This window comes from Sminthopsis crassicaudata, chromosome 1 (genome assembly GCF_048593235.1).
Source record: "Sminthopsis crassicaudata isolate SCR6 chromosome 1, ASM4859323v1, whole genome shotgun sequence".
Classification (NCBI taxonomy): Eukaryota; Metazoa; Chordata; class Mammalia; order Dasyuromorphia; family Dasyuridae; genus Sminthopsis; species Sminthopsis crassicaudata.
Genome location: NC_133617.1, coordinates 626147259 through 626172701, shown reverse-complemented (window position 1 = coordinate 626172701; position 25443 = coordinate 626147259). Strand labels below are relative to the sequence as shown.

At 36.4% G+C, this 25443-nt stretch overlaps 1 protein-coding gene across 6 annotated transcripts in view; it reads right to left on the bottom strand.

Moving 5' to 3' along the window:
• Positions 1-25443, bottom strand: part of PRLR (prolactin receptor) — a 380151-nt gene that overhangs the window by 33258 nt on the left and 321450 nt on the right. For all 6 annotated transcript variants that reach the window (XM_074282692.1, XM_074282695.1, XM_074282693.1 and 3 more), the window contains one exon: positions 1884-1996. In XM_074282692.1, the coding sequence (XP_074138793.1) occupies positions 1884-1953 (70 nt within the window). In that variant the 5' untranslated portion in view covers positions 1954-1996. The remainder of the gene's footprint in view (positions 1-1883; positions 1997-25443) is intronic.

The window sequence follows — 25443 nt, the reverse complement described above, 5'->3', positions numbered from 1 at the left end:
TAGAGGAGTGTGAGAACCTAGAAGGAGCTAGGGAAAGAGAATTCAGATAGGCGATAAGAAAATTAGGAAAGATTGGTATCTCTGAAACTGAGGATTAAGAAGAAAGTCTAGGAAAAGGGTACGGTTAATAGAACCAAATACTGCAGAAAGATCAGGGAAGGGTACAATGGTAGTGAGGCAAATAAATGTACCCAGGGGACATGTGACCATAAGGAACTGATGTCTTTGGTACTGCAGGTCCCTAATGATCTTTCTCTTCTAACAGAGCTCTTACGTTACTGTACAGTCTTTCTTCTGAATGGGTCTCTCAACTATGTTTGTTGGGACTTTTCTCCTGAAGGACAGTCACAACCATGACTAATTTTCCCTTCAATTTACATTTAATATTTCCTCCCTGACGGCTGCTTTCTGCTTTAACAGCTGTCTTTCTATATCTGTATATATTTTATTTCTTTCCTTAATGACTTAAACTATTAGAGTGTCCAGAATTTGGTAGGCTTAGTTTTTAAAGATCTCTGGCATCATGACCAATTAAAAAAAATATCCAATGGCTTACTATATCAGTCAGTAAACTCTTTCAAACTTTGTAATGGGATAATAGAAAATGGTACATTGTTAGCCCATTAATTCCTATTTTACCTGCTCCTTGCTTTCTGTGATGACATCAATTAAAGGTGAGGGCAGAAGAATTCCCCTAAATATACATATCCTCATTATGGATTATTCCAGTCTCCCTCTCTTCCTTCCTTCCTTCCTTCCTTCCTTCCTTCCTTCCTTCCTTCCTTCCTTCCTTCCTTCCTTCCTTCCTTCCTTCCTTCCTTCCTTCCTTCCTTCCTTCCTTCCTTCCTTCCTTCCTTCCTTCCTTCCTTCCTTCCTTCCTTCCTTCCTTCCTTCCTTCCTTCCTTCCTTCCTTCCTTCCTTCCTTCCAACTATAAAGTGTTAAGTGTCTGAGACCAGATTTGAACTCAAGTCATCCTGTCTTCAGGGCTGGTGCTTTCTTTCCTTTTTCTTAAAGCATTTCATTGCTTACTGACGTTTCCACAAGAAAATAAAAATTGTAAAATTCAAAGCCACTTAAATTTCTTTCTTTATATTGAAGGCCATTGAAACTAATAGACTTTCTCCATCTTACTATCTAACTCAGGTGTGGACTTCATTGAGTCTATGTCTGGTTAGTACAGTGAATACACTGAAAGAAAAAGAGTGCTCACATTTTTAGAGCCATTATTAATCTTGTGAATTATCATCCCATTTTACAGAGGAAGAAACTGAGATTGAGAGTGATTAAATAATTTGTCTAGAAACCTATAGTCATATCACAGTGGAGTCAGATCTCAACCTCTTTGATTCCAGATCTATACATAGTTCTCCTCCCATCAATCTGCTTTGTTTTCCAATGGTTAATATGCTACCTCATATTTGTAGTTTAAAAATGCACTATTCTCATAATACCCTGGTGGGATAAGTAGCATGAGTATTATTGTCTTCATTTTACAGATGTAGAAACTAAAGCTTAAAGGAGTTAAATGACATATCAAAGGCCTCCACATTATCCAAGATAACAAAAGGTAGATTGGAAACATAAGTCACCTCACTTCCAATCTAGGACTCTTTCTACCCCATCATCAAAGTGAGGGTAGAATAATTGGGTACAACTCCAGAATTAACATATGCAAATGAACAAATAAATATCAGTTATACAATTTCTTTCTAATTTCTTAGCAAATGGATGATCTAACAGCAGGGCAAACAGGGTAAATCATTTTAATTCTCACAAATAAGTTCTAAGAGGTCTGTGGTGGATTGCAAATTTCCTTTCCTCCCCTTCCATTTCCCTCCAATGTCCCAGAAATACTATAAGGCAAGAAGGAACTCTTACTTACCATTCAGGAGGTTGGTATGGAGAAAAAGAAGCAAAATAAAGACAGTTGCTGATGTCACATTTTCCTTCATGTTTGCTTCCTTCTCTTTCAATAGGAAAGGAATCAGCGGTTCACTGGAAGAGAGGGTAGCAGACAGCTCTGGTTAAATGAGAAGACTAGCCAAGCACAGAGACCCCTTTCCTGGATGGGTTTGCACCTGAATTTTGCTCCCTGCTTGAAGTGAATGACAAGACAAAAGGAGAGGACAGGAATGTAAAAGAATGCACTTTGGTAGGCTGAACTGGGGGGGCATGGACTCTGAGGCAAGTGGGAAATTTGGCCACCAGAGGTCACCCGAAGATAACATACAGGTCCCAAATTAGCAGCATAAGAGCAGGTTTTTGTGAGGTTACTCTCCCTGCTCTTCCTTTTTGCTTTGCCCATTTGGGAACTCTTGCACAGCTTCAAAACCCTTTGGTGACAGGTTGTGTCCAAGTACCTGACTCTGGTGGCAGGGCTTGTCCCCATCTGGCTGTCTAATGTTAGTTGGGACAGACCAATCAAGTCAACAGGTATTTCTTAAGTGTTTACTGTGTGCCAAGGTGACTAGCCACATTCTATTATCAGCAGCACAGGTGGGATCTAGCAGAAAAGTTAGAGCCTGGGCCTGTATAAGCATTGGGCCATTAATTCTGGATTCAAGCAAAAGTTTTAAGTTGTCATGAAGAAACTCTTCTTCCTCCTACTGTGCATGGGACAGCTACCAAATGAAGCTGCATGAGCCTCCCTGCACTTTTGCTTTATTCTTTTCTAAAGTCTTAGTCTGAGATTATAGGCCTGCCTCAGACCAGAGGGACTCATTGTCAGATTTTAACATTTCAGTGTTTGATTTTTAAATTTGTATTATTATTCTTTTTGGAGGAGAAGTGGGGTATTTGATATACTCTTCTAAGTTTTTATTCTAAAGGGGACCCCACTCCCCCAAATTTTTAAGCCCTATTTGAAAAAATCCATTAAACTCAGCAGATTTATAACAGCTCCGAGAAAACAACAGATTTGTTGAATTGGTAATTCTCAGGAACACATGGCTAAAATTTCCCTTAAATAAATATGTAAACTAATAATAGTAATAAATAATGGATTTTTAAGTCAAGGAAGTAAACCAGGGACAAAACTGCCCAATGTGCAATATTGGAAAAACCTTAAGTATTATTTGATGTGCTGCAAAAATACACATTATGCTTTACATATGCCTATGAACCAGGCAGGGTACCTTTTGGACCCTAAAACAGATGGGAACATTTGGAAGGTTTTCCTCTTTCCAGGATAGCTCTTTTCTAGCAGGATTCAGGAATGCAAGCCTTGGGAAAGATAGTTTGGGGGTTTTGGTTTACAGACTGAATCAATTTCTTAAACTTTCTTATGGTACTAGTAGTCCCAGACCCCAGAGCAAATAGGCTTAAGCAATCTATTTTAGGGATGGCTTGTTCCTTTTACTTTTCCCTATCTACATGGAGCTAAAGTATCATTATAGAAATTAATTTGCATTTTCATAGGGTTATTCTGTGTTGCCTTTCAAAGGAATAAGAAATACAGGAAAGTCGAGTTGGAGTTGATGAGCTCTAGGTGAGAGCAATCAGAATGACAAAAGGCTTTTAGTCCATGTCATTAGAGATTACTGATCAAGTTGTGTGGAAGAATGTTTAGCTTAGTGAAAGAAAGGATCTTTGAGGGATGTGACTGTTGGCCTTCATGAGCTGTTATCTGAAGAAAAATTAGTTAGAGGCAGAACTTGGAATGGTGGGTTGATTGTTGTTCCTCCTTTGTTATCTAAGATGATAGGGAGATGATGCTCTCACATGCAAGTGAATTGGATTGAAATGAGGGAGATCTTTGTAAAGTCATCAGCCTTACTCTCTCCTCTGGAGCCATATGCCCAGTGGAAAAATACAGATTAGAATGTCTGGAGATAGCTCTGGATGTAGTAGAAGACATAATCCTTCTTAAACTAAGGATGGCTAAGGCAACACCCAACCAATATTTATGGCTTGGTAAGAAATGAAGCAGAGAATGACCTCTTTTACCTATTAAAAAAATTCTGAGAGGGGAAAACCTGCCATAATGGTAACAATTGCTATTTATATTCACTCTGAGCCAATTAGGGTCAAAACAGTGACCAACTGAGGGTTAGCCTGGGACCTAATATTGTTCAATCAATTAGAGTGATTTGGTTAGAAGGCATGGTCCTTAAAAAAAGAAATATAGCTAGTAAACTCCAAGATATCTTGGGAAGTTTCAGCAATCCAAAAAAATTTTTTTTACATTCCTTTGGGTATAGCACCCACAGGTACAGTGATACTCTTGAGAGAAAGAAAGGAAGGAAGGAATCAAGGAGGGAAAAAAGGGAGAGGAGAGGAGAGGGTGAATGAGAAGAGAGGAGAAGAAAGGAGAAAAAAAGAAGGGAAAGAACTGTGTTGCTTAACTGACCAGTTCAATTGGGTCCCCAGTAGGACAGCTTTATTCACAGAGGTTATTGTTTGTCCTTCATTCTGGAAGAGGACCATAATTATCATCAGGAAGGTGAAGACAAGACATGCAATGAGTTGGATTTAAGTGTGGGAGGATGTGCAAAGTCAATTTCACCTTCTCCTCCAGAACCATCTGGATCCAGTGGCAAGACATAGACCAGAACAACTGAAGATGGCCCTAGAAGCAGTGGGAAATTTTAGCCTTTTTAACCATAATCTTAAATAGGTGGATAGAAGTTGCAAAGGGACAATTTTAGATCCTGTATAAGGAAAAACTCCCTAACAATGAGAAATGTCCCAAAGTGGAATGAACTATTATCAGAGGTAGTCTATTCTTCCACATAAGAGATTTTAAAGCCACATTTGGAAGTCTATTGGTTGACTTAATTTTTAGTGGGATGTTCTTTTTGGGGTATAGATTTGATTAGATCAACTGGGTCAATCAACTCTACAAATCAGGCAGTAGATGCAAACTACTAAGTAGTTCTCAAACTGCCACCCACAGGCCAGATGAGGCTGCTGAGGACGTTTATGCGGCCCATAGGGTTAAGGCAAATAGGCTGAGGGGCAGAGACAGAGTGTGAGCTTTTGTTTTTACTATAGTCCGGCCCTCCCGGGGCACTGTCTGAGGGACAGTGAACTGGCTCCCTATTTAAAAAGTTTGAGGACCACTTCGAGTAGAGCAAAGAGAGAGAACAAGGCAGTGGGACCCTTCAGCAGTATTTAGACATTCCTGCTCATGGGTAAGATAGGACCTAATAGAACTAGGTGTCTCAAAAGTCCTAGAGCAGTTTTAAACTTTAATTGTTGTAATATTTAAGTAATTATTACAAATACTTAAAAACAAAAAAAAAGTTTTCTATTTTTATACAGGTATATTTATATACGAGTAGTTATTTTGAGTACAAATCAAAATGACAGACAAATAGCAAATTATGAGACAACATTTAGTTCAATTCAGTAACATTTATTAATTGCATACTGGATTTAAGTACTCTGGGGGATATAAAATTAGGTAATCCCTATTCATTGTCCCTCTTGGACTTTATAAGTTCATGGATGATGAGGGTTAAGAGGTGAACACAGACAACTACGATACACATATATACAATCACACTGAAATTGATGTAATATAACAATAATTTTGTGGTTCCCCTCATTTTAGGGGGGCTTCTATTCTAATAATAAGTCAGTAATCCTAACTCTTTTGGTTTTGGAGTCTGCTTCAGGGACTTCTCACATTCCCAGTCTAAGAACAACAATCAATCAAATTCTGAATAGACTACTCCTCAGTTCATTGCTGACTGTCAAGATAGATAATCTGTTGGTTAGTGATAACCAAATTCTGGAGACCACTCTTCTGGTCTCCATGCCAATGATAGAAAGCTGGGTAAAGGAGTCTCCTCTCTCTTAGGACTTTGCTAATTTATTTTGGAATTTAGCCTGTTTGTAATGGCATTACAATTACAATAAACTTTTCCCCTTAAATAGAAATGGGTTCAAGCCTGCAAATTCTTTCAAAACATCTTGTAACACTGGTCTATGACCCTGAACTTTTGGGGTCCCCTTCCCAACCTCAACAAAGATATCCTGTGGTTTACTAGCTAGATTTCTTTTTTTAAGAACCACATTTTAAACCCAAATTAACCAGGCTTTCAATGATTGACCAATAATAGATCCTAGCCCAACCTTCATTTGGTCATTGTCTGGACTGATTTTTCAGAGCACATATTGTCTTTATTTTGGTTAGAAACCCTGAAGGACTTCTCCTCCCAGGTTAACTTTTTTTTTTTTTTTTTTTTTTTTTTTTTTTTTTTTTTTTTTTTTTTAATTTAGGTAAGTAGGCCATTCTTATTATTCTTTCCTCAATCCTTACCTAGCCTTAATCCCTGAATGGGCATTGACTTAGTAAAACTGAAACCTATTAAACATTTTAGTTTAAAAAGGCCAAAGTCTTCCATCCCTATTCATCTTGTCCCTGGACTCAGATGACTCCAAAAGAGAGAATGAGGCTGGTGACTTCACACACTCTTGCCTCATTTAAATCCAATTCATTTACAAGTCATGACAAAACCTTCCTGATGTCATGATCAACTTCAAGAAAGAAGAACAAATAATCAACATTGATTAATGAAGTTATAGGGGGAAAGATGAATTGCTTTCTCTATGTTTCTTCTCCTCTTCTATTCTGTTCTCTTGAGTTACACTTGATGAGGTCCTGGGTAACTAGGTGGGGTTGTCAGAGAAAGTCTAAAATACTGATAAGATTATAATACTGCCTGAGGCAAGCAGGGAAGGGCACTGATAGGGATCAGTTCAGCCTTATAGTCTCACCCCTGTGGAAGTCTTTGAAAATCTCATCTTACTATATCCAATCAGAAAGCCAAGTTATGATGTCAAACTCTGGAGGCTAAATTTCCCCTATAGATCTGTCCATAGCCTATGCCATCTTTGCTGAATTTCTTTTGGGTTAGCCTTCCCCAGCACCCCAGCATTCTGTCTCATGGTATCTTTCCTCTCACCCCCTCCCTTATGCCTCATGGTATCTTCCTTCCCATCCCCCATGCCTCATGATGTCTTTTTCTTATTATAGTTAACTAATTCTTTTAGGTGCTAAACTCCTCTATAGATTTAACTTGCCAGTTAATGGCATATTCCTACTTTATGATAGGATGATTTCTCCTGGTTAATTGTGAGTTCCACTAGGAAACTTTTCTCTTGTTAAGTGCTAAAATCCCCTTTCCTTACTAACTATAAACTCTCCCAAATCTATTTCATATTTCACCTCTTCATTTTGTCCATAATCTCATCTCACAAATAAATACCTTTTGGCAAGAGAAAGTCCTTGTGAATTCATCACATGACCAAATCCCATCATTTGGTGCCAAATCCTAACATTAGATACCAGACCTCAACCTTATCATTTGGTGAATTCATCACATCAACAAATCCCATCATTTGGGTCCCGACTTCAGCATACTGATCTAGCTGAGATAGAATAGCATTATACCACTTTGGTTTTAGCTACAAACTTAACTTTTTTTCCTACCTAGGACTGTTATTTTTAAATTAGTAGAACATACCTATGTAGTATAGTAAATAGAGTACTGGACTTAGAGTTAGGAAGACTTCTGTGAAATATTTAATAGTCTGTCTGAACTACTTAATAGATGTGTGACCTCTACAACTACCCATAAGACATCTAAAAGTGGACATGTCCAAAATGGAACTCATTTTTCCTTCCAAATTGTTCCCCATCTGGTATTCCCTATTACTGCTAAGGGCAGTTATCCAGAATCACACCCAAGTCATCACCCTTGACTCCTTATTCTCATCCCACTCCCATCCAATTTGTTGTCAAGTCCTGTCAAAACTTATCTTTGAATCATTTCTTGAATATTGCCATTTTTCTCTCCTCTAACACTGCCACCATACTGGCATAGGCTCTCATCATTTCTTACTAAAACACTGCAATAACTTGCTGATTACTCTCCTTGTCTCAATTCTCTTTCCCCATTCCAGTTTATTCTCCTTTCAGCAGTCAAAACAATATTTCTAAAGCATAACTCTAACCATGTTGTTCCCTTATTTGATAAGCTCTAGTGGTTCTCTATAAACAATATGATAAAAGAACAAAAACAAAGAAATCATCCCTAGCTTTAAGAAGTTCATATTCCATTGTCCATACACATATATATGTGTGCATACAAAATATATACAAAGTGAATATGAAGGTATGATTTTTTAGAATGATTTCTCTGACTTCTTATAACCCTAAACTACTATGATGCTTATTCTCTAAACATTTTTTTTAAAGTAAGCCAGTATGGATTGTCCTCCCAAATCTTGAATGCCTTCATATTTCCAGCCTGTACCTTCTCTTAGAACAAGTTCCATTAGCTGACAACTCACTCACCATAAGACATGTTGTTCTTACTTCTATTCATTTGTCCTAAAAGTACCTCTTTGGAGTTTCAAAGGAGGAATTCTAGTTCTGATGTGCCAATGCATTTTGTAAGTCCACATTTATACTCTTCTTATTTGCTATTGTTTTATGAACTCTGATCCTCAATCTATATATTTTTTTATCTACATTTTTCCAGATAAAGAACTTTCATTTTCTCAGCCCATGGTTGGTTGCTTTCTTTACGTATTCTATTCTCATTAATGTTTTCAGTTATTCATTTGATAAGCATTTATTAAAGTGCCTACTACTGGGATAGTGGAGATGCCTACATATATACACATATATGTTATGACTGCTCTCAAGAAGCTTTCATTGGATAGTTGTAATCTCAATTCCTGGTGATTCCCTACCACACTTATATGCACACATGTAAAGGGCTAGAACTGAGCAAATGCACTTGGATAATGGAGCATGTGAGGCTAATTGCCAATTGGATGGTTCCATATTAACTTGTTTGAAGGTTGACCCTTCCCAGCTGTTCTGTGCTGACTTGATTAGTGGGACAAAGAGGGGGAAATGACGTGTGTGGGAGGAGGAGGAGGAGGAAGAAGAAATTGAGACACTGATGCTGAGTCAGTATCTCCTGGCGTTTGAGGAAGGTGTGTGTGAAATTGCTAGACCTAATCCCCTGACCTTGACTGTAAAAGATCAAGAATAAAGACGTTTAGTGATCCTGACTCCGGCTGATTTCTGGAAAGACAAAGTTCCAGCACACACATATGTATATGTATATATATATATATATACACACACATACATACTTCCACTCATATGTATGTAGGTATATTTCAAATTTCTTTCTTTAATTCCTATGCTACATCACCAATTGTTTCTTGGATAGCTATACTTTCATGTCTAATCAATGAAAACACATTTACTCATGACCATGAATATTTGTGAAGGAAAACCTCTATGCTTTTTTTTGGGGAAAATTTTATGCTTCCTTACCATTCATTGGAGTCACATTTTGCAATTTTTCATTCAGAAATTGCTCACTAAATCTTTTAAATTTTATTGATTTCAGATGTCCTTTGTTGGGAAATACTTGGATATTCTCCTAAGGGAAACTATTTGTAATTATCATAATAACACTTCTGTGATGTTCTGTTTCTCTAAAGTATAAATCATTTTCTTGGGGGCAGGATTTCTTGGGGAGTTTCTGGAGGCAGTCTTAGTTTCAGTTCAGTTCAATAATCCCAAAATGTAGCCAGGAATTAAAGTCCTTTACTATCTCTTTCCACATCTTATCTCCAGATCCTTTATTTTCTCCTTCAAGTCTTGTCTCCTTCACTTGGGGCTTGGCTAGCTTTCTTAGAGGCCTCTCTCTCTCTCTTTGGTTCCTGAGAACTCTTGTCCGAGTGTCTCTCTAGCCAGCACAAAAGTTGAAGTTCGAATGAATCATACTCTTCCTCCAAGAGTGTGGGATTGTGGGTTTCCCAGACGTCAATCCTAGTTGTGAATCTCTTTGAAGTCCATGAGCAGGTTGTTCCTTTAGAATTGTGAATCTCCCCACTGAAATCCTGGCTCTCTGAATCTCCTCGAGCTTCCCTGAAGCTCTCTCCTTGACCAAATCCAGACTCTGACTCTCCTCACTGAATCCTGGCTCCTTATATCCTCCCAGAGAGTGGGTTTGTGGGTACTCCCTGGACTTGTGGGAGCTCCTTAAAAGTATGCTCTCTTAAAGGTGTGAATCTCATGTGTCAACGAATGAATGAGCTAACTCCTTTAAAGGTGTGAACTAAGTGCATAAGTACCTTGTAAAAATCTTAACACACTTCAATAGGACTTTTAAGTTTTGCAGAACACTTTACACACATTTTGTCATATTATTCCAATTTTTTAAATGAGGAATAAGGTGTTCTGAGAAATAAAGCAACTTGCTTAGGATCACCCATCTATAAGTGTGAGAAGCTAGTTTTAATTCCAAATCTAGTACTCTTATTCATTGGATCACGTTTTTTCAATAGTATTCATCCCTAAGACAAAGAATGTTGAATATGGAAGAAACCTTTGGGGCCTCTAGTCCAATTCCAGGCCAGAAAATTGAAGTTGCTTGCCCAAGTTTAGTGGTAGAAATTAGTGTAGCAATTAGGGTACATGCTTGACCACTTGAAAATCCAGTGTGGTTTCTGTGCTTCTCCAGAATTTTATTATCTCATTAGTGGTTGGCAGGCTAATAGTATCACATATGCTCTGTAATTATGTAATTATGAAAATCACTGTCACCAGTCAAGAAAATGGATGTCAGATTATCTCCTCCCATGCTAAATCACTGTATGAAAACTTAAGGAGAAATAAAATGTCCATTGGCTTCTAAACTCATCAGAATAGATGGTAGCAGAATCCTACTGGTGTTTCTTAAGCAAATGTTTTCTAGACCAATATATCTCTTTAAAAAGTTTTTGTGTAGTGACTCAACGTGGAAGGAGACAGAATATTTCTTAAATCTTTCCAAATCCTTTAGTGAAGGTATAGATGATTGTATTACTGAGAATAACAAATTTATTTACAGCTGGTGATCCCAAAACATTGTTCTTACTTTGTATACAATATATTTCACTTTATTTATGGAGGATTTTTCAGGTTTTTTTTTTCTTTTTTTTCTGAGAGCATCCTGCTCATTATTTTTCAGAGAACAATAATATTCCATTAGAAAAACTTGCTACAATTTCTTTTTACAATTACTATTGCTAATTGTATTTCCCCCCATTTATTATCCCTCCTCAAAAGCGTTTTGCTACTGACCACTCCTCCCCCAATATGCCTTTTATTTTATCACTCCCCCTGTTCCTATATCCCATTCCCCTTCTATTTTTCTATAGGGTAAGATATAGAAATCTATATAGAAATCTAGATTTCTATACCCCTATTGAGTGTGTATATTATTTTCCTATTTGAGTTAATTCTGATGAGAATAAGATTCACTTACTTCCCTTCTCCTCCCCTTCTTTTCCCTCCCTATAAAAACTTTTTCTTGCCTCTTTTCTTTAATGACAGATAATTTGCACCATTCCACTTCTCCCTTTCCCTTTCTCCTAGTACATTCCTCTCTCACTCTTTAATTTTATCATTGTTTTAAGAAAGATATTATTCCTTCATATTCAACTCATCCATGCTCTCTTTCTATATTCCTTTTAACTGCCATAATAATGAGAATGTTCTAATGTTCTAATGAGTTACAAGTATCATCCTCCCATATAGGAATATAAACAGATAAACCTTATTAATTCCCTTATGATATCACTTTTCTGGTTACCTCCTTATGCTTCTCTAAAGTACTTTATTTGAAAATCAAATTTTCCATTCAGCTCTGGTCTTTTTATCATGAATGCTTGAAAATCCTCTATTTCAATGAATGATCACCTTTTCTTCTGAAGGAAAGTTTTGCTGGGTAGGTGATTCTTGGTTGCAATCCTAGAATATCATATTCCAAATCCACTGGTCCTTTAAGGTAGAAGCCGCTAAATCTTGTGTTATCTTAACTGTGGATCCATTATACTAGAATTGTTTCTTTCTGATGCTTGCAATATTTTCTATTTGACCTGGGAGTTCCAGAATTTGGCTATAATATTCTTGGGAGTTTTCATTTTGGGATCTCTTTCAGGAGGTGATTGGTGGACTCTTTCAATGTCTATTTTGCCCTCTGGTTCTAGAATATCAGGACACTTTTCCTTGATAATTTTTTGAAAGATCATGTCCAGGCTTTTTTTTTTTTTTTTTTTTTTTTTTTTGATCACGACTTTCAGGTAGACCAATACTTTTTAAATTATCTCTCCTGGATCCATTTTCCAGGTCAGTTGCTTTTCTAATGAGATATTTCAATTTTTTTTCCATTTTTTCATTTTTTTTGGTTTCGCTATATTGTATCTTGATTTCTTATAAAGTCATTAGCTTCCATTTGCTCAATTCTATTTTTTAAGGAATTATTTTCATCAGTGAACTTTTGTACCTCTTTACCCAATTGGCCAGTTTTGCTTTTTAAGACATTCTTTTCCTCATTAGCTTTTTGTATTTCCTTTTGCACCCCTCTCAATTCTTTCCCCAATTTTTCCTCTATCTCTGTTATTTGATTTTCAAAGTCCCTTTTGAGGTCTCCCATGGCCTGAGCCCAATTCTTACTTTTCTTGAAGATTTTGGATGTAGAGCTTTGACTTTATTATCATCTTTTAAATATGTGTTTTGATCCTCCTTGTCACCATAATAACTTTCAATAGTCCGAAACTTTCTTTTTTTTTTTGTTTTCTGCTCATTTTCCTAGCCTATTGCTTGTCTTTTAACTGTTTGTTAAATTTAATCCTTCTAGAAATCTGACCACAAGTACTCTTTTCTATCCTGGAGCTGTTAGGAAGGTCTCTGCTCCAACATAGCTATAAGATCTAGTGTACTGGTCAGAGTTGGGGCTCCACTTACTTGGACTGTGGTGGAACAGCACACCAGACTCTCATCCTGTTGCCACAGACCCTCTCTATCGACTTTCCAAGTCCTCCCTGGTGTCCCTGAGCTGAGAGGTCTGGAAACCTCCAGCCCTGCTGCTGATTCAGAGGTCCCTCCTTACTGATGCTGGGGCAGGCTGGAGCTGGGGCTGGGACTGAGCCTGTCTGCCCAGTAGATTCCCACTCTGTTTCCACAGACCTTTTCTGCTGACCTTCCAGGTCTTCTTTGGTGTCTCTAGGCTGAGAAGTCTGAAAGCCACCAGCACTGCCATTGATTCAGAGGTTGGACTGGGCCAAGCTAGGGCTGGGACTGCACAGATGTGTCCTGCCCTAGAACTCCCAACCTGGTGTCACAGACCTTTTCTGCTGAGCTTCTAAGTTGGAAGGCTGGAAAATATTCTACTCCTTCTTTTTTGGTTATTCTGATCCTCTAAAATTTGTTAAGGGTCATTATTTAAAAGAATTTGGAGCAGATTGGGGAGGAGGTTGGGTGAGTTGCTGCTTCTACTCTGTTATCTAGGCTCCTGAAAGTAATACTTCTGATCATGAACATTTGTCCTCCATCTTTAGAAAGCAAGCTACGGCTATGTACCACCTTTTTGATAATTAATAGATTTCTAGGGCCTTTGGAAGACTTGAGCTATCAGAACTTTACACTTTATTTTTATTAGCTTCCTGAAGTAATTTAAAATGTAATGAAAAGCATTTAGAATTTAGATTTAGAATTGGGTCTCCCAACTGAATTTGAATTGAAGTTCTGCCACTTCCTATGACTTGCGGCAAATCATTTTAACTCTGTGTGCTTTAGTGCTTGGACTATCTATGTCACAAAGATATAGCAGAAGAAGGATTTTGTAAACTTTCAAGTGTTATAGAAATGTGAGTTATCTTTTTTTTAAATTTTTTTTTTTGCTAGTTTGCTGCTTGGGCCACACATCATTCACTTATCATTTCATCTTATCAAGTATCTTTTAGCCGAGTGTGGTTTACTTCCTCTCACATTCGAAGAATCTTGGGTTTGAAAGGGATCTCAGAGGCCCTCTAACAACTCATATTGGGATTGTTTTTCTTTCTTTCTTTCTTTCTTTCTTTCTTTCTTTCTTTCTTTCTTTCTTTCTTTCTTTCTTTCTTTCTTTCTTTCTTTCTTTCTTTCTTTCTTTCTTTCTTTCTTTCTTTCCTTTTCTTTTTTCTTTTCTTTTCTTTTCTTTTTCCTTTTCTTTTTTCTTTTCTTTTCTTTTCTTTTCTTTTTTTTTTTTTTTTTTGAGAGTCTTAGTTTCAGGTTGGAAGTGCAGAAGCCATTGATGGGTCCAATCCCAACATGGATTGGAAACTTTAATTTGCTTTGTTCTTCTAGAACCCAGGTCTATCTGTCTTACAAACATCCAGTAGGCTTTCACCCTACTCTTAACTTAAAACTCCCATACTCTAGTGATCCATCAGCTTTAGCCTCTTTAGTAGCAGGGATTATGGACATGTGTCACCAATGATCAGTGTCTGAACAAGAATCTCTCAAACAACATGGTCCCAAAATAGTCATCCAGTCTTTGCTTGAAAACCTCTATTGAGGTGGAACTCACTAGCTCCGGAAGGAGTCTAACCTACTTTTGGATAGCTTGGCTTATTAGGGAACTTTCTCTTTGGTGTCAAGTAGAACAAGTCTAATTCTGCTTTTGCATGATAAATCTTCATCTTGAAGACATATATTATATTTCTTCTGAACTTTCTCTTCTCAAGGTTAACTCTAAGTAGATACTTCATTTATTTAGTTCTTACATGGCATGATCTCAAGGCATCTTGCTGTCCTCATTGTCTTTCTAAAGTATTTTGTTAAGGCTAAAATGTGGCATCCAGAACCAAATGTGATACTTGAGATGTTGTTTGATCAAGGTAGTTTACAGAGAACATTGGACAATATTCCTGCCTTGTTATAGTTTAAGATTACATTAACTATTGTGTCTTACTACTGACTCATACTGATTGAGCTTGTAATCCACTAAAGCCCATAAATCTTTTTTAGATAAATGATTGCCAAATCCATGCTTCTCTGTATTCTGTTAGCCTTAGAATGAAAACTTTCCCTGATCATCACATGCTACGAATCAACTCCTGTCTTACCCTCTTAACATCCCTAATTCAGGAACATCTATTTTTCCCCATTGCCTCCTCACTCTGGGATACCCCTCTGCTATACTGGTCTCCTCCTTTTGATAAGTTACTCTTGGGTCCTATATTTTGGGTAAAGACCAAAGCCAGCTAATCTTCGTTTTCCTCTTAACTGTTGTTTTTCACTTTTTAGACCTTCAACACCATGTCCCTCTGTAGTTTACCTTCTCCTTCCCTTCCTTTCACCCTTAGCTTTTTAGTTCCCTTTTGTATATTAGATTGTGAGTTCTTTTGGGGGCAGGAACTATTTTTTACTTCTGTGTGCTTACCACAGTGCCTGGCACATAGAAAATACTTAATAAATGATGGAATTTATATGTTATCTTTTCCCATTAGAAGATAAGATCATGGAGAGCAGAAATTAGTTGCTTTTATTTTTATTTGGATTTCTAGTGCAAAGCAGAGTACCTGGTACATTGTCCTTGTTCAGTCATTGTAACTATGTGACTCTTTGTGACTCCATTTGGGATTTTCTTGGCAGAGATACTGGAATGGTTTGCCATTTCATTCTCTAGCTCATTTTGCAGATGAGGGAACTGAGGCAAATTGGGATAAGTGACTTGCCCAAGGTCACACAGCTAGTGTGTGTCTGAGTCCAGATTTGAATGCAGGAAGATGAATCCACTATGTCACTTACTTGTCTAGTACATAGTAAACAAATAACAAATTATTGCCTTTCCTTGGGCAGAACTTACTCTGACCTTTTATATGTGTCTTGAGTGCATGTGTACTATTTGGCAACAAGTTATAATACTACATCTCATTGGAGATAGTGTGGAATATTAAAAAAAACCCCAAAAATTCTGGAACTGGGAACATAAGGCCAAACCTCTTTCTGATATTTCCCCTTTCTGTGATACTTGGATTTCAGTTTCTTCATCTACAAAATGAGGAGTTTGAACTGGATGTTTTCACAGGTCCCTACCAACTTCAGGTCTATGATCCCGGTGTTGCAGACAGGAGTCCATAGATAGCTAAGGGCTTCTTCATTCTGTCTTCTCATCCTTGACTTACTCCTATTTTCATGTCCTGGAGCCATCCCAGTTTCACATTTACCATCTCTCTGTGCTAGTCGTTAGGGACAAGTTAAGTCCTCTATATATCCTAACAGTGATCTAAAAAGTCATTTTTAAATTTTAGTCCAGATGAGACAAAATAAGACAGGAAAAATGTATAAAAGCATATACATTAATTAGCTTCTTAACTAGTCTCTCTTCTCAAAAAATCTTCAAGGTTGGGAGGGACCACCAAGTCCACTGAGTTTAGTTGCTCTCTTTATAGGAATCTGACCGAGAATAAAGTATTCACTAGAGATGGTCAGACAAGCCCTGCCTGAAGACCCATAGTAACAGGGAACACTAAAAACCAAGGCAGCTCATACCATTTCCTAGTTATAAGGAGTTATTGTTTTATATTGAACAGAACTGAAGATCAAGACAGATAATAAGAGAACACCTTGCTGCTTGAAATGATTTCAAGTGTCCTGGCCCAGACAAATTATTTTCCAGGGTACAGAAAGAACATGTAAGTGTGATCACTGAAGTACCCTTAATAATTTATAGAAAGGCAAATGATCATTAGGAATTAGAATGAGTTCCCTTTCTCTTCACTTTCTCCTTCCCTCTATATTACTGGACTAGTTGGTCAGGAAAATGCAGACATAGAATACCAATTCCACCAAGCTATCAGACTTTTTGTATATAGGAATGAATTTAGAAAAAAGTTCCCTCAGTTAAGAAGTCTATCTAATGCATAGTCCCAAGCATTCATTATCAAGCAATGAATCGAAGATTAAGGATAATTGATTAAATATTGCTTCTACCACTTACCATCTGTGTGACCTTGGGCTACTTAGTCACTTCTCTTTTTGGGGCTCAGTTTCTTCAAATAGGGGACTATACTAGATAATCTTTGAAATTTCTCTCAACTGTAAATCTACATACTTGGAGCAAAAATTTTTTTTCCTTACAAAAATCCAAAGTTTATTGCATTCATCAAGTATGTCACTGGTCCAAGAACATTAACATAAGCAGTAGGAAGGAACCACATTTTCCCTCAACTTATTTATCAGGAAGAAAAATGGTACATAATGTTCCCTTGCAACATTTTAAAAAACATATTACTTAATAGTTCAAACATACTTTTATTTCAAGATAATCTTTATCAGGTGACACAATATTTTGAACTAGGCTAAATTAGAGCAGTTCAAATGTAATGTTAGTCAGCTTTTAATTTCCATGTTGGGAAACAGTAGGATTTATATTATTAGTCCTCCATTCTAGCCCAGTATCTCCATGAGCTGTTGATTGTGGACATCCTCTGATGCCATACAAATCTTATATCCATTCTTCAAGGCTCACCTCCTTTCTATTCTTCCAACTACTTAAGGCTACAGGGGCAAAATAGTTTTAAGAAAAAGAGCCCCATAGGGAAGAAAACTAGTGGGGCAAATAATAGAACAATAAGATAAATTCTAATTTAACAACTCTGCCTAAAGAATATTGATTAACAAATAAACATTGACCTTTTCCTGTTCAATATTTTTATCAGTGACTTGATTGAAAATATAGATGAAATATTTATCAAATCATGAATGATACAAATCTGGTAGTGATATCAATATATTGAAGAAAAACATCAGGATTCCAAAAAGATTTCTGGCAGATTGGAATAAAAGTAAAATTTAACCAGATGAAATTTGATAGAGATAAATATTTAATTCTTCATTTGTTTTCAAAAAACCATCATTTTGTTTCAAAAATCATCAACAAGATAACAAGATAGAAGAAATAAAGTTTAGCAGCAGTTCATATAAAGAAAGATTAAGGGAGTTTAGTCAGCTGTAGCCTCAATATGAGTCAACAGTATGCTTTTGATAGAATTGATCTATGAATCATCAGATAAAATTCTCTCTATGAGGAAAGTTTGTCAACTCCATCTTTTCCTGAAAGGTTTCTGTGGAGCAGAGACTACACCTTACCTATTTAATCTATGTTTTTGTTCTTACTATGACTTTCTTGTTAGACTTTTTTCCCATCCTGGATGCCCTTACCATTCCTTTCCCCTACACCCACCCTCAAACAGATACAAATGTTCAGTTAAGTATACTTATTTGTTATTGTTCAGCCATTTTCAGTCAGGTCTGATTCTTTATTACCCATTTTGGGATTTTCTTGGCAGAGATACTGGAGTGGTTTGCCATTGTCTTCTCCAATTTTTACAGATGAGGAAACTGAGGCAAACAAGATTAAGTGACTTGACCAGGTCACACAGTATGTGTCTGAGAGCAGACTCCAGGCTTGGTACTCTTTCCACTATGCCACTTTACTCCAAATGTATAAACTAGATCTAGGTTTTTTTTTTTTTTTTCAGTTTTAAGTACCATACTTTAGGACAGACATTGAAAAATTGGAGTACATCCAAGAGAATGACAAGAATAGTGAGGAGATGTATAACCATGTCAATTATCATAGCAAATTACAGTGCATAGAGCTAGGTTCATGAAGTCAAATAGTTGCCTGATGAATTAATTCTTTGGACACTGTAACTATAAGAACAACAAAACAATAATTTCTTCTTCTCTCCTCCTCCCTACTCATTCTCCTTAAATGTAGTTTGTTTCTCTTCTGTGGCAACCCATGGACACTCCAGAGAAGTTTTTCCATTTCTCCAATCTGATACATTATTATTTTTTAAAAATTCTTTTTTCCTGGTAACAGGACAGGAAATAAAGTATCTTATCTTTATAGCCCTAGAGGCTTGATAAAATAAATTTCAAGGAGTCAACATAGTGCTTGACATAAACTGTTTAATTTGACTGGTCTCATGTACTTGGTGTTTCCATTTGGCAAAGCAACTCAGCCTTGTGTCTTATTTATTCACATTAAAACAACAATAACAACACAAATCAAAACAAAAAGCTCTCAAAGGAAAAACCATGAGATCCACACCTAAACAACTATCACTTGACCACAACGTAGTCTTATTGAATAGCATTAAATTAGAAATACCAGGCCCTTTAAGTAACTGTCTTGGGATGTGTCCTGATTCCCTTTATAAATGCAGATTGGCACATATTCTACGCCTAATAGTTCTAGAGAGTTGTTCATGATATTGGGAAGTTAAGTGACTTTCTTAAATCCAAATTGGTAGCATTTGGAAGAGGTAGGATTTGAACCCATCTTCTTGTTCCAAAGCCAACTCTTTATCCATTATATAGGCTGACACTTTTACCTTTAGTTAATTACTAGAAGGAAAGGGACTATGTGAATCATAGAATGGGCTACTGGACTAAGAATGGGGAGTTCTGCTTTAGCTACTTAGCTATGCTCAGGCTATTTATTCCCGAGTCCTTGATGTGTTTCTAAGTTCTGCCCAGGATCTGACCTAGGAACAATGACTCTTTGGAGTCATTTCCTTTTTCATCTATTCTCCCAGATGTTTTGTCTTATCTGTTCCTTTCCTTATATGTGTCTAATGATCTCATAAAAGTCATAATTAGGAATTTTTTACTCTTGGTGTGAATACTACAAATCTGACGTGGAACAAGTAGAGTCTTAAGAGTAAAGTGGGGAGATTAAGGCTCCAGGCCATTGGTAGGAGGCTACTGGGATTAATATGGTGATCAGTACAGTGAGGCTTGCTGGTTATGGCAATGTTTCATCCCTTGGCAGGCATGCTATGGAGATAGAGCAGAGAGGGGGATGCCCTTATTTCAGCCTTCCATTTGTTATCTGGTTATTTGAGCTAATTATTCTAGCTCACTAGGTGTTAGAAACTAACTGTAATAGTGGATAGAAAGCTGACCTCAGAATCAGGAGTACTGGGCATAAGTCCTGTGTCATACATAGGGCAGCTAGGTGGCATCCTGGATAGAATGCTGAGTCTGGAATCAATTAGACTTATTTTCCCAAGTTCAAATCTGATCTCAGGCAGTAGGCACTAAGTGTGATGCTGAGCAAATCAACTCTTCTCTAGTTTCTTCATCTGTAAAATGAGCTAGAGAAGAAAATGGCAAACTGTTCCCATGTCTTTTCCAAGAAAACCCAAAATGAAGTCATGAAGAGTTGGATTTGACTGAAACTAGTGAACAACAACATAAATTCTGGTCAATCTCTATGACTATAAATTATAGCAAAGTGGCTGATGTGCATTGGTAGAGTTTCTTAATTGGCAATTCACTTTATCAATAAAATCTGGTCTAAAATAGTAATAGTTCATTGCTCATGTCCATTGTTTTTAGCTGCTGAAGAACTTTTGATGTTGTCAGTATCATCACCTAAATCTGGTGCTGTGGATAAATTCTTTGTTGCCTCACCTAAGTTATGGTTCTGCCTTTCATGCTCCCTTTTGTCAAGGAGGAAAATGATAAATTTCTTCAAAGTCAGTAATAATGATTTAATAGATTACCCCATTGTACCCTATTGTATCTCTGTTTTGTGAAAGAGAATTGAGAAGAGGGTAATGTTTCACACAAAGGAATAGATTGCTAACAGAGGAATTTCAACAATCAGTGAGAACAACTAATTATCACAGTAGGACATGACCTAATATACATTTCTGGATTCTCCAACCAATTCTTTGTCATTTAAAGGTAGAAGTGGAGGAGTTGAATCAATTTCCTTCAAAGAAAGAAACATATGATGTTTGTCCTTGAATTATAGATCTCTGATTTGAAAAGTACCTCAAAGGCCACCTATAGGAATTCTCTCTTTTATAGGGTTTCTTAACCGGGCATCTAAAACCAGGAATAGATTTCAGGAGGCCCATGAACTTTCATGAGAATTTTTAAAAATCTTTTTTAATTCCTTAAATTATTTTAAACCATGACTCTGAGGCTGGGTTCACAGGCTTCCTTAGCTGCCAAAAAGATCCAGGGCACAAAAAAGGATGGAAATTCCCTGATATGATACATCATCACAAATGTCCATCCAGCCTCTGCCTGGAAACTGTCTCTTCAATGTATCTAATTTTATTGGAAAAGAGGTTTTGAGGGGCTTTAGAGCATACAAACAAGAAAGACTCCTTCCTCTTTCTCCCCAGTGAATGATGGAAGTGCTTTTTAATACAGGTAAAAAAAATTCAGGTCTTTTTTATATTAGCCACATAGGTTTTCCAATTGCATTTAGAGCAGTTGCTACAGAACCATGAAGGTGAAGAAAGAAATAAAATAATTTTTTAATGCTTGTATCATCACTGACATTCTTTCTTAGGAGAAAGATAGGATTGGTGGTCAGTGAGCATTACAATGTTAGGAATGTGACATATTAGAGCTAGGAAATAGTTCTTACAGGTTCTCTGGTCTAATCTCCTCAATTTACAGGTGAGAATTCCAAAGCCCAGAAAGAACAGGGTAAACCCAAAGTCATTGGCATTACTGCTATGGCATTGACTGAATGCCTGCTGTGTTCCAGGAAAATCTCACAAATCTGGAAAATTTGGCAGGCAAAACAAGAATCCACAAACAGGAGTTAAATATACTTAGTCAAATATTTTTCCTTTCCTGTGTCCTGCTTTGTCCTATAACTTCATCAGAACATCACAAGATTATAGATTTAGAAATGAAATAGTTTTCAGAGATTATCTAGTCATATATCCTAACTTTGCAGAAGTGTAAACTGAGGCCAAGAAAGGGGAAGTGACTGAAGGTCATTGTTATTAGTCCTTCATTCTTGAAGAGGACCATGACATCAGGGAGGTGATGCATGTGTGTTGGATTTAAGTAATGGAGGACTGTGCAAGGTCACCTGCCTTACTTTCCCCTTCAGAGCCATTTGGGTCCTGTGGCAAGATATAGATCAGGATGACTGGAGATGGTTCTGGATGAAATAGGAGACCTTAGGCTTTCTAAACCAAGATCTTCAATAGGTCTTAGTTTGACTGAGGCTGTAACATTTAGTGATTAAGGCTAGGTAGCAATTGAGATAAAGAATTTTCTCACAGTTAAGTGACAAAGTTAGAATTTGAACTCAAGATATTTGATTTCAAATCTAGCATTTTTTTCTAGGGCATCATTGGAACATTAGGAGGCAATTCATAGCTTTTTAGGGATAATCATTGTTCTCTCAAATACAACCTAGAAGTTTGGAAGGGTAGGGGGAAGGGGAAGGTTAAATACAATATTTGACTAAGTACATTAAAAAGTTATAACTTAGATTTCTGTCAACTTCCTCAAATAATTGGCTTATTGCCATTGACAACATCTTTATCATGGTTTTACAGTGATCACACACACACACCCCAGCAGCAAACAACCACAGCTATTGGGGGCACCCCCTTTAAACAGAGCAGGCATTGAATCAATATTTGTTGAACAAATGAATGAATGCACATTTTTTACAATGCAGTGGAGAGTACATCATTCTTATCAAAGTTCTTTTCTGTTTTTATAGTTTCCAACATTTATCTTCTAGTTAATATTGCAGAATTCCATTATAACAATACTCATTATTTTATTAATTTACATATATAGTATTTTAATTTATTCAGAATATTGCCTACCTGGTCCATTATGCTTTTATAATGTAATTCTTGTGGAATCAAAATTTTCCTAAAATAATTTCCTATAAACTTTCCTGAATTTGGAGTTAAAATTTAATTCCAAATTAAATTGTTAACAGAACCAAATCACAATGTTAGGAAGAGGATGACAGTATCAACAGGGAATAATATACTTCACAAAAGTATGTTTCCCAGACAACTGAAACTTGTTCTCCTCAGTGCCCCAACTTTGAAAATATTATGTAAACATTTTGATCACACTATTCAGTTAATTCTGTATCTAAGAAGATAGTCATCCAGGTTTCAGTTGATGATATCCTGGGAGGAAGGACCAACTCCTTCTTTAAGAGTGCACTCTGCTTTTTAAGTATTCTAATTCTTAAGAAATTTTTCATGACATCAAGGCAGAATTTGCCCCTTTGAAAATTCTACCTATATTGTTCCTGGCTTTTGGGATTAAGTCATACAAGATTAATTCCTCTTCCATCTCTTAAAATATTTGAAAATGATTTTGATGTTCTGCCTAAGATTTCTCATCTTCAGGCAATACAACCCCAGCTCTTTCAAATGATTCTCATGACATTATCCTGAAGACCTTTACTAATCTGGTTGCTTTCATCTGAACATTTTACAGTTTATCAATAGTATTCTAATGCCTACAATAAAACACATTTCTCCAAGTCTTTTGTGATCTGGTGTGTCTAGCAGAATGAGGTCCCCTCTTATATTCTGAAGCCTGAGTGTCTCTCAAAACAGTTCCCTTAGCCTTCTTGGCTGATAAATTACAATACTAACTCATACTTAGTTTAGAGTCCACTAAAAACTCAAGATATTTTTCAGATGAACTGTTTTAAATCTTTTAATTTAATTTTTTAAATATTTTAAATACACGTACAAAATATGTACAAAAATCCTATATGATTTCATTTATTAAATCTATTTTAAAGCATTAGCCTGTTAGGATATATTTGAATGCTGACCAAATCACTTATGAAAGTTATTTATTTTTCCCAGCTTTGTATTATCTGCAATTGGATAAGGATGCCATCTATGTTTTGATCCAAATAAAGGATAAACAATATTATATAATTAGAAACACAAGCACATTTTTCTGGGGGACTCCACTGGAGGACTTCTTCCAAATTAATATCAAGGCATTATTTTCAATGGACAGGTCATTCAATCAATATAGCACTATTTCACCCACATCTGTCAATTGTTTCCATGAGAATAAGATGAGAAACTTAAATGATAAAATCTAGATAAACTGTATCTATAATGTTAACATGATATATTAAGTGACACAATGAAGAGAATGCTGGGTTTAGAGTCAGAAAGACTCATACTCGAGTTCAAATCCAACTCTGTTTGCTTTAGTTTTCTCATCTGTAAGATAAGCTAGAGAAGAAAATACCAAGAAAATCCCAAATGGGGTCACGAAGTGTCAGATGGGATTTAAATGAATGAACTCTGGTATATTCCTATCCTGGATTAAAGCCATGCAGTCTTTTTTCTTCTCTCTTTTTTTTGAATGCTAATTGATAATCATTATTTGGTGGTAAATAACTTTGACTAATAGAGGTATGGAATTAGGTCTTCAATCAGCCTTTTCTGATAAAATGATGTCCTCTTGACCAATGGTGCATTTTCTAGAATGTATCTTTGACCACAGACAAAAAGGAGGCACATAGAACTTAATAATGAAGACGACTGGACATCTCTTGGCAAATTCCTTGCTCTGTGTATCCATGGCAATGTTTATCTCCTCAGCAGGCTGCCTGACAGGCTGATTGTGACCCAAATACAATGCATTCTGTCCCATGGTCTCGGACCACTCAACTCAGACTAGACCAGTCTAGTTCAACACAGCTCATCCAAGATTTTTCACCAATGGGTTCCTTGATCAAAAATCCACAGGTGTCCAGATTTCATGGACTATGATTTCAGTATTTTAATAGACACTGGCAGAGAGAGGCAGGTTCATATATTTATAGAATTGAATGTGTTCTAGTTAATTAGATAAATTCTCAAGTTTTGGTAGACTTCGTGTTATTCAGCAAGAACTTAAAGAAGATAGAATTTTACTGCTGACCTAAATATAATACACTAATGTTTTTAACTTATTTTCTACAGCATCATTATTTACATTGTTTCATTTGATTTTCTCAGTGGCCTAGTAAAATAAACTGGTAACAACTACATCAAGGACAAAGTACAAACTCTTTGGCTCCATTACTTATCACTGTATGATTGGAAATGCAGTTTCTTTACTAGATGAGACATATAGAAAAATCTTAATTATGGAAAAAGAGTTGTGGTATATGTAATAGTAATAACTAGAAGAAATCATTTATGTCTTTATATACTTTATGCCAAGAATACACAGCTTGCATCATTAAAAATTTTATAAATACAAAAAAGCAGTATATTAACTGAAAAGCAAAAAAAAAAGTTTTTTCAAGTCCCATGGGAATAAAGTACAACTTATCAATTTGGTAAATATTGAATGAACCATATGACAATGTCACAACTTTTTTTTTAATTATTGCAAAGAATTTGACTAAGTTCTATCCTCATTGCTTATTCATGTCATGTTATAGTTATTCATGCGAATATATAAAATAAAATTTTCACTCTTTCAGAGTGAAAATCCTGGAATATCTGATGTTCACATTAAAAATTGTCCTCTTTTTAGACCATGTCATAAACATAAAATAGAGACCAACTGATATAAGTATGTCATTGCTTTGGGAGACAGTTTAAGCCCATTATGGTTTTGCCTCATCTTAAATCCTTAATCATTTCTGTCTCTCTGTTTTGTTTTTTTTTTTTTTTTTTGATGAGGCAATTGGGGTAAAGTGACTTGCCCAGGTTCACACAGCTAGGAAGTGTAAAGTGTCTGAGGCCATATTTGAACTCAGGTCCTCCTGATTTCAGGGCTGGTACTCTATCTACTGCACCACCTATCTGCCCCCATGATCATTTATCTT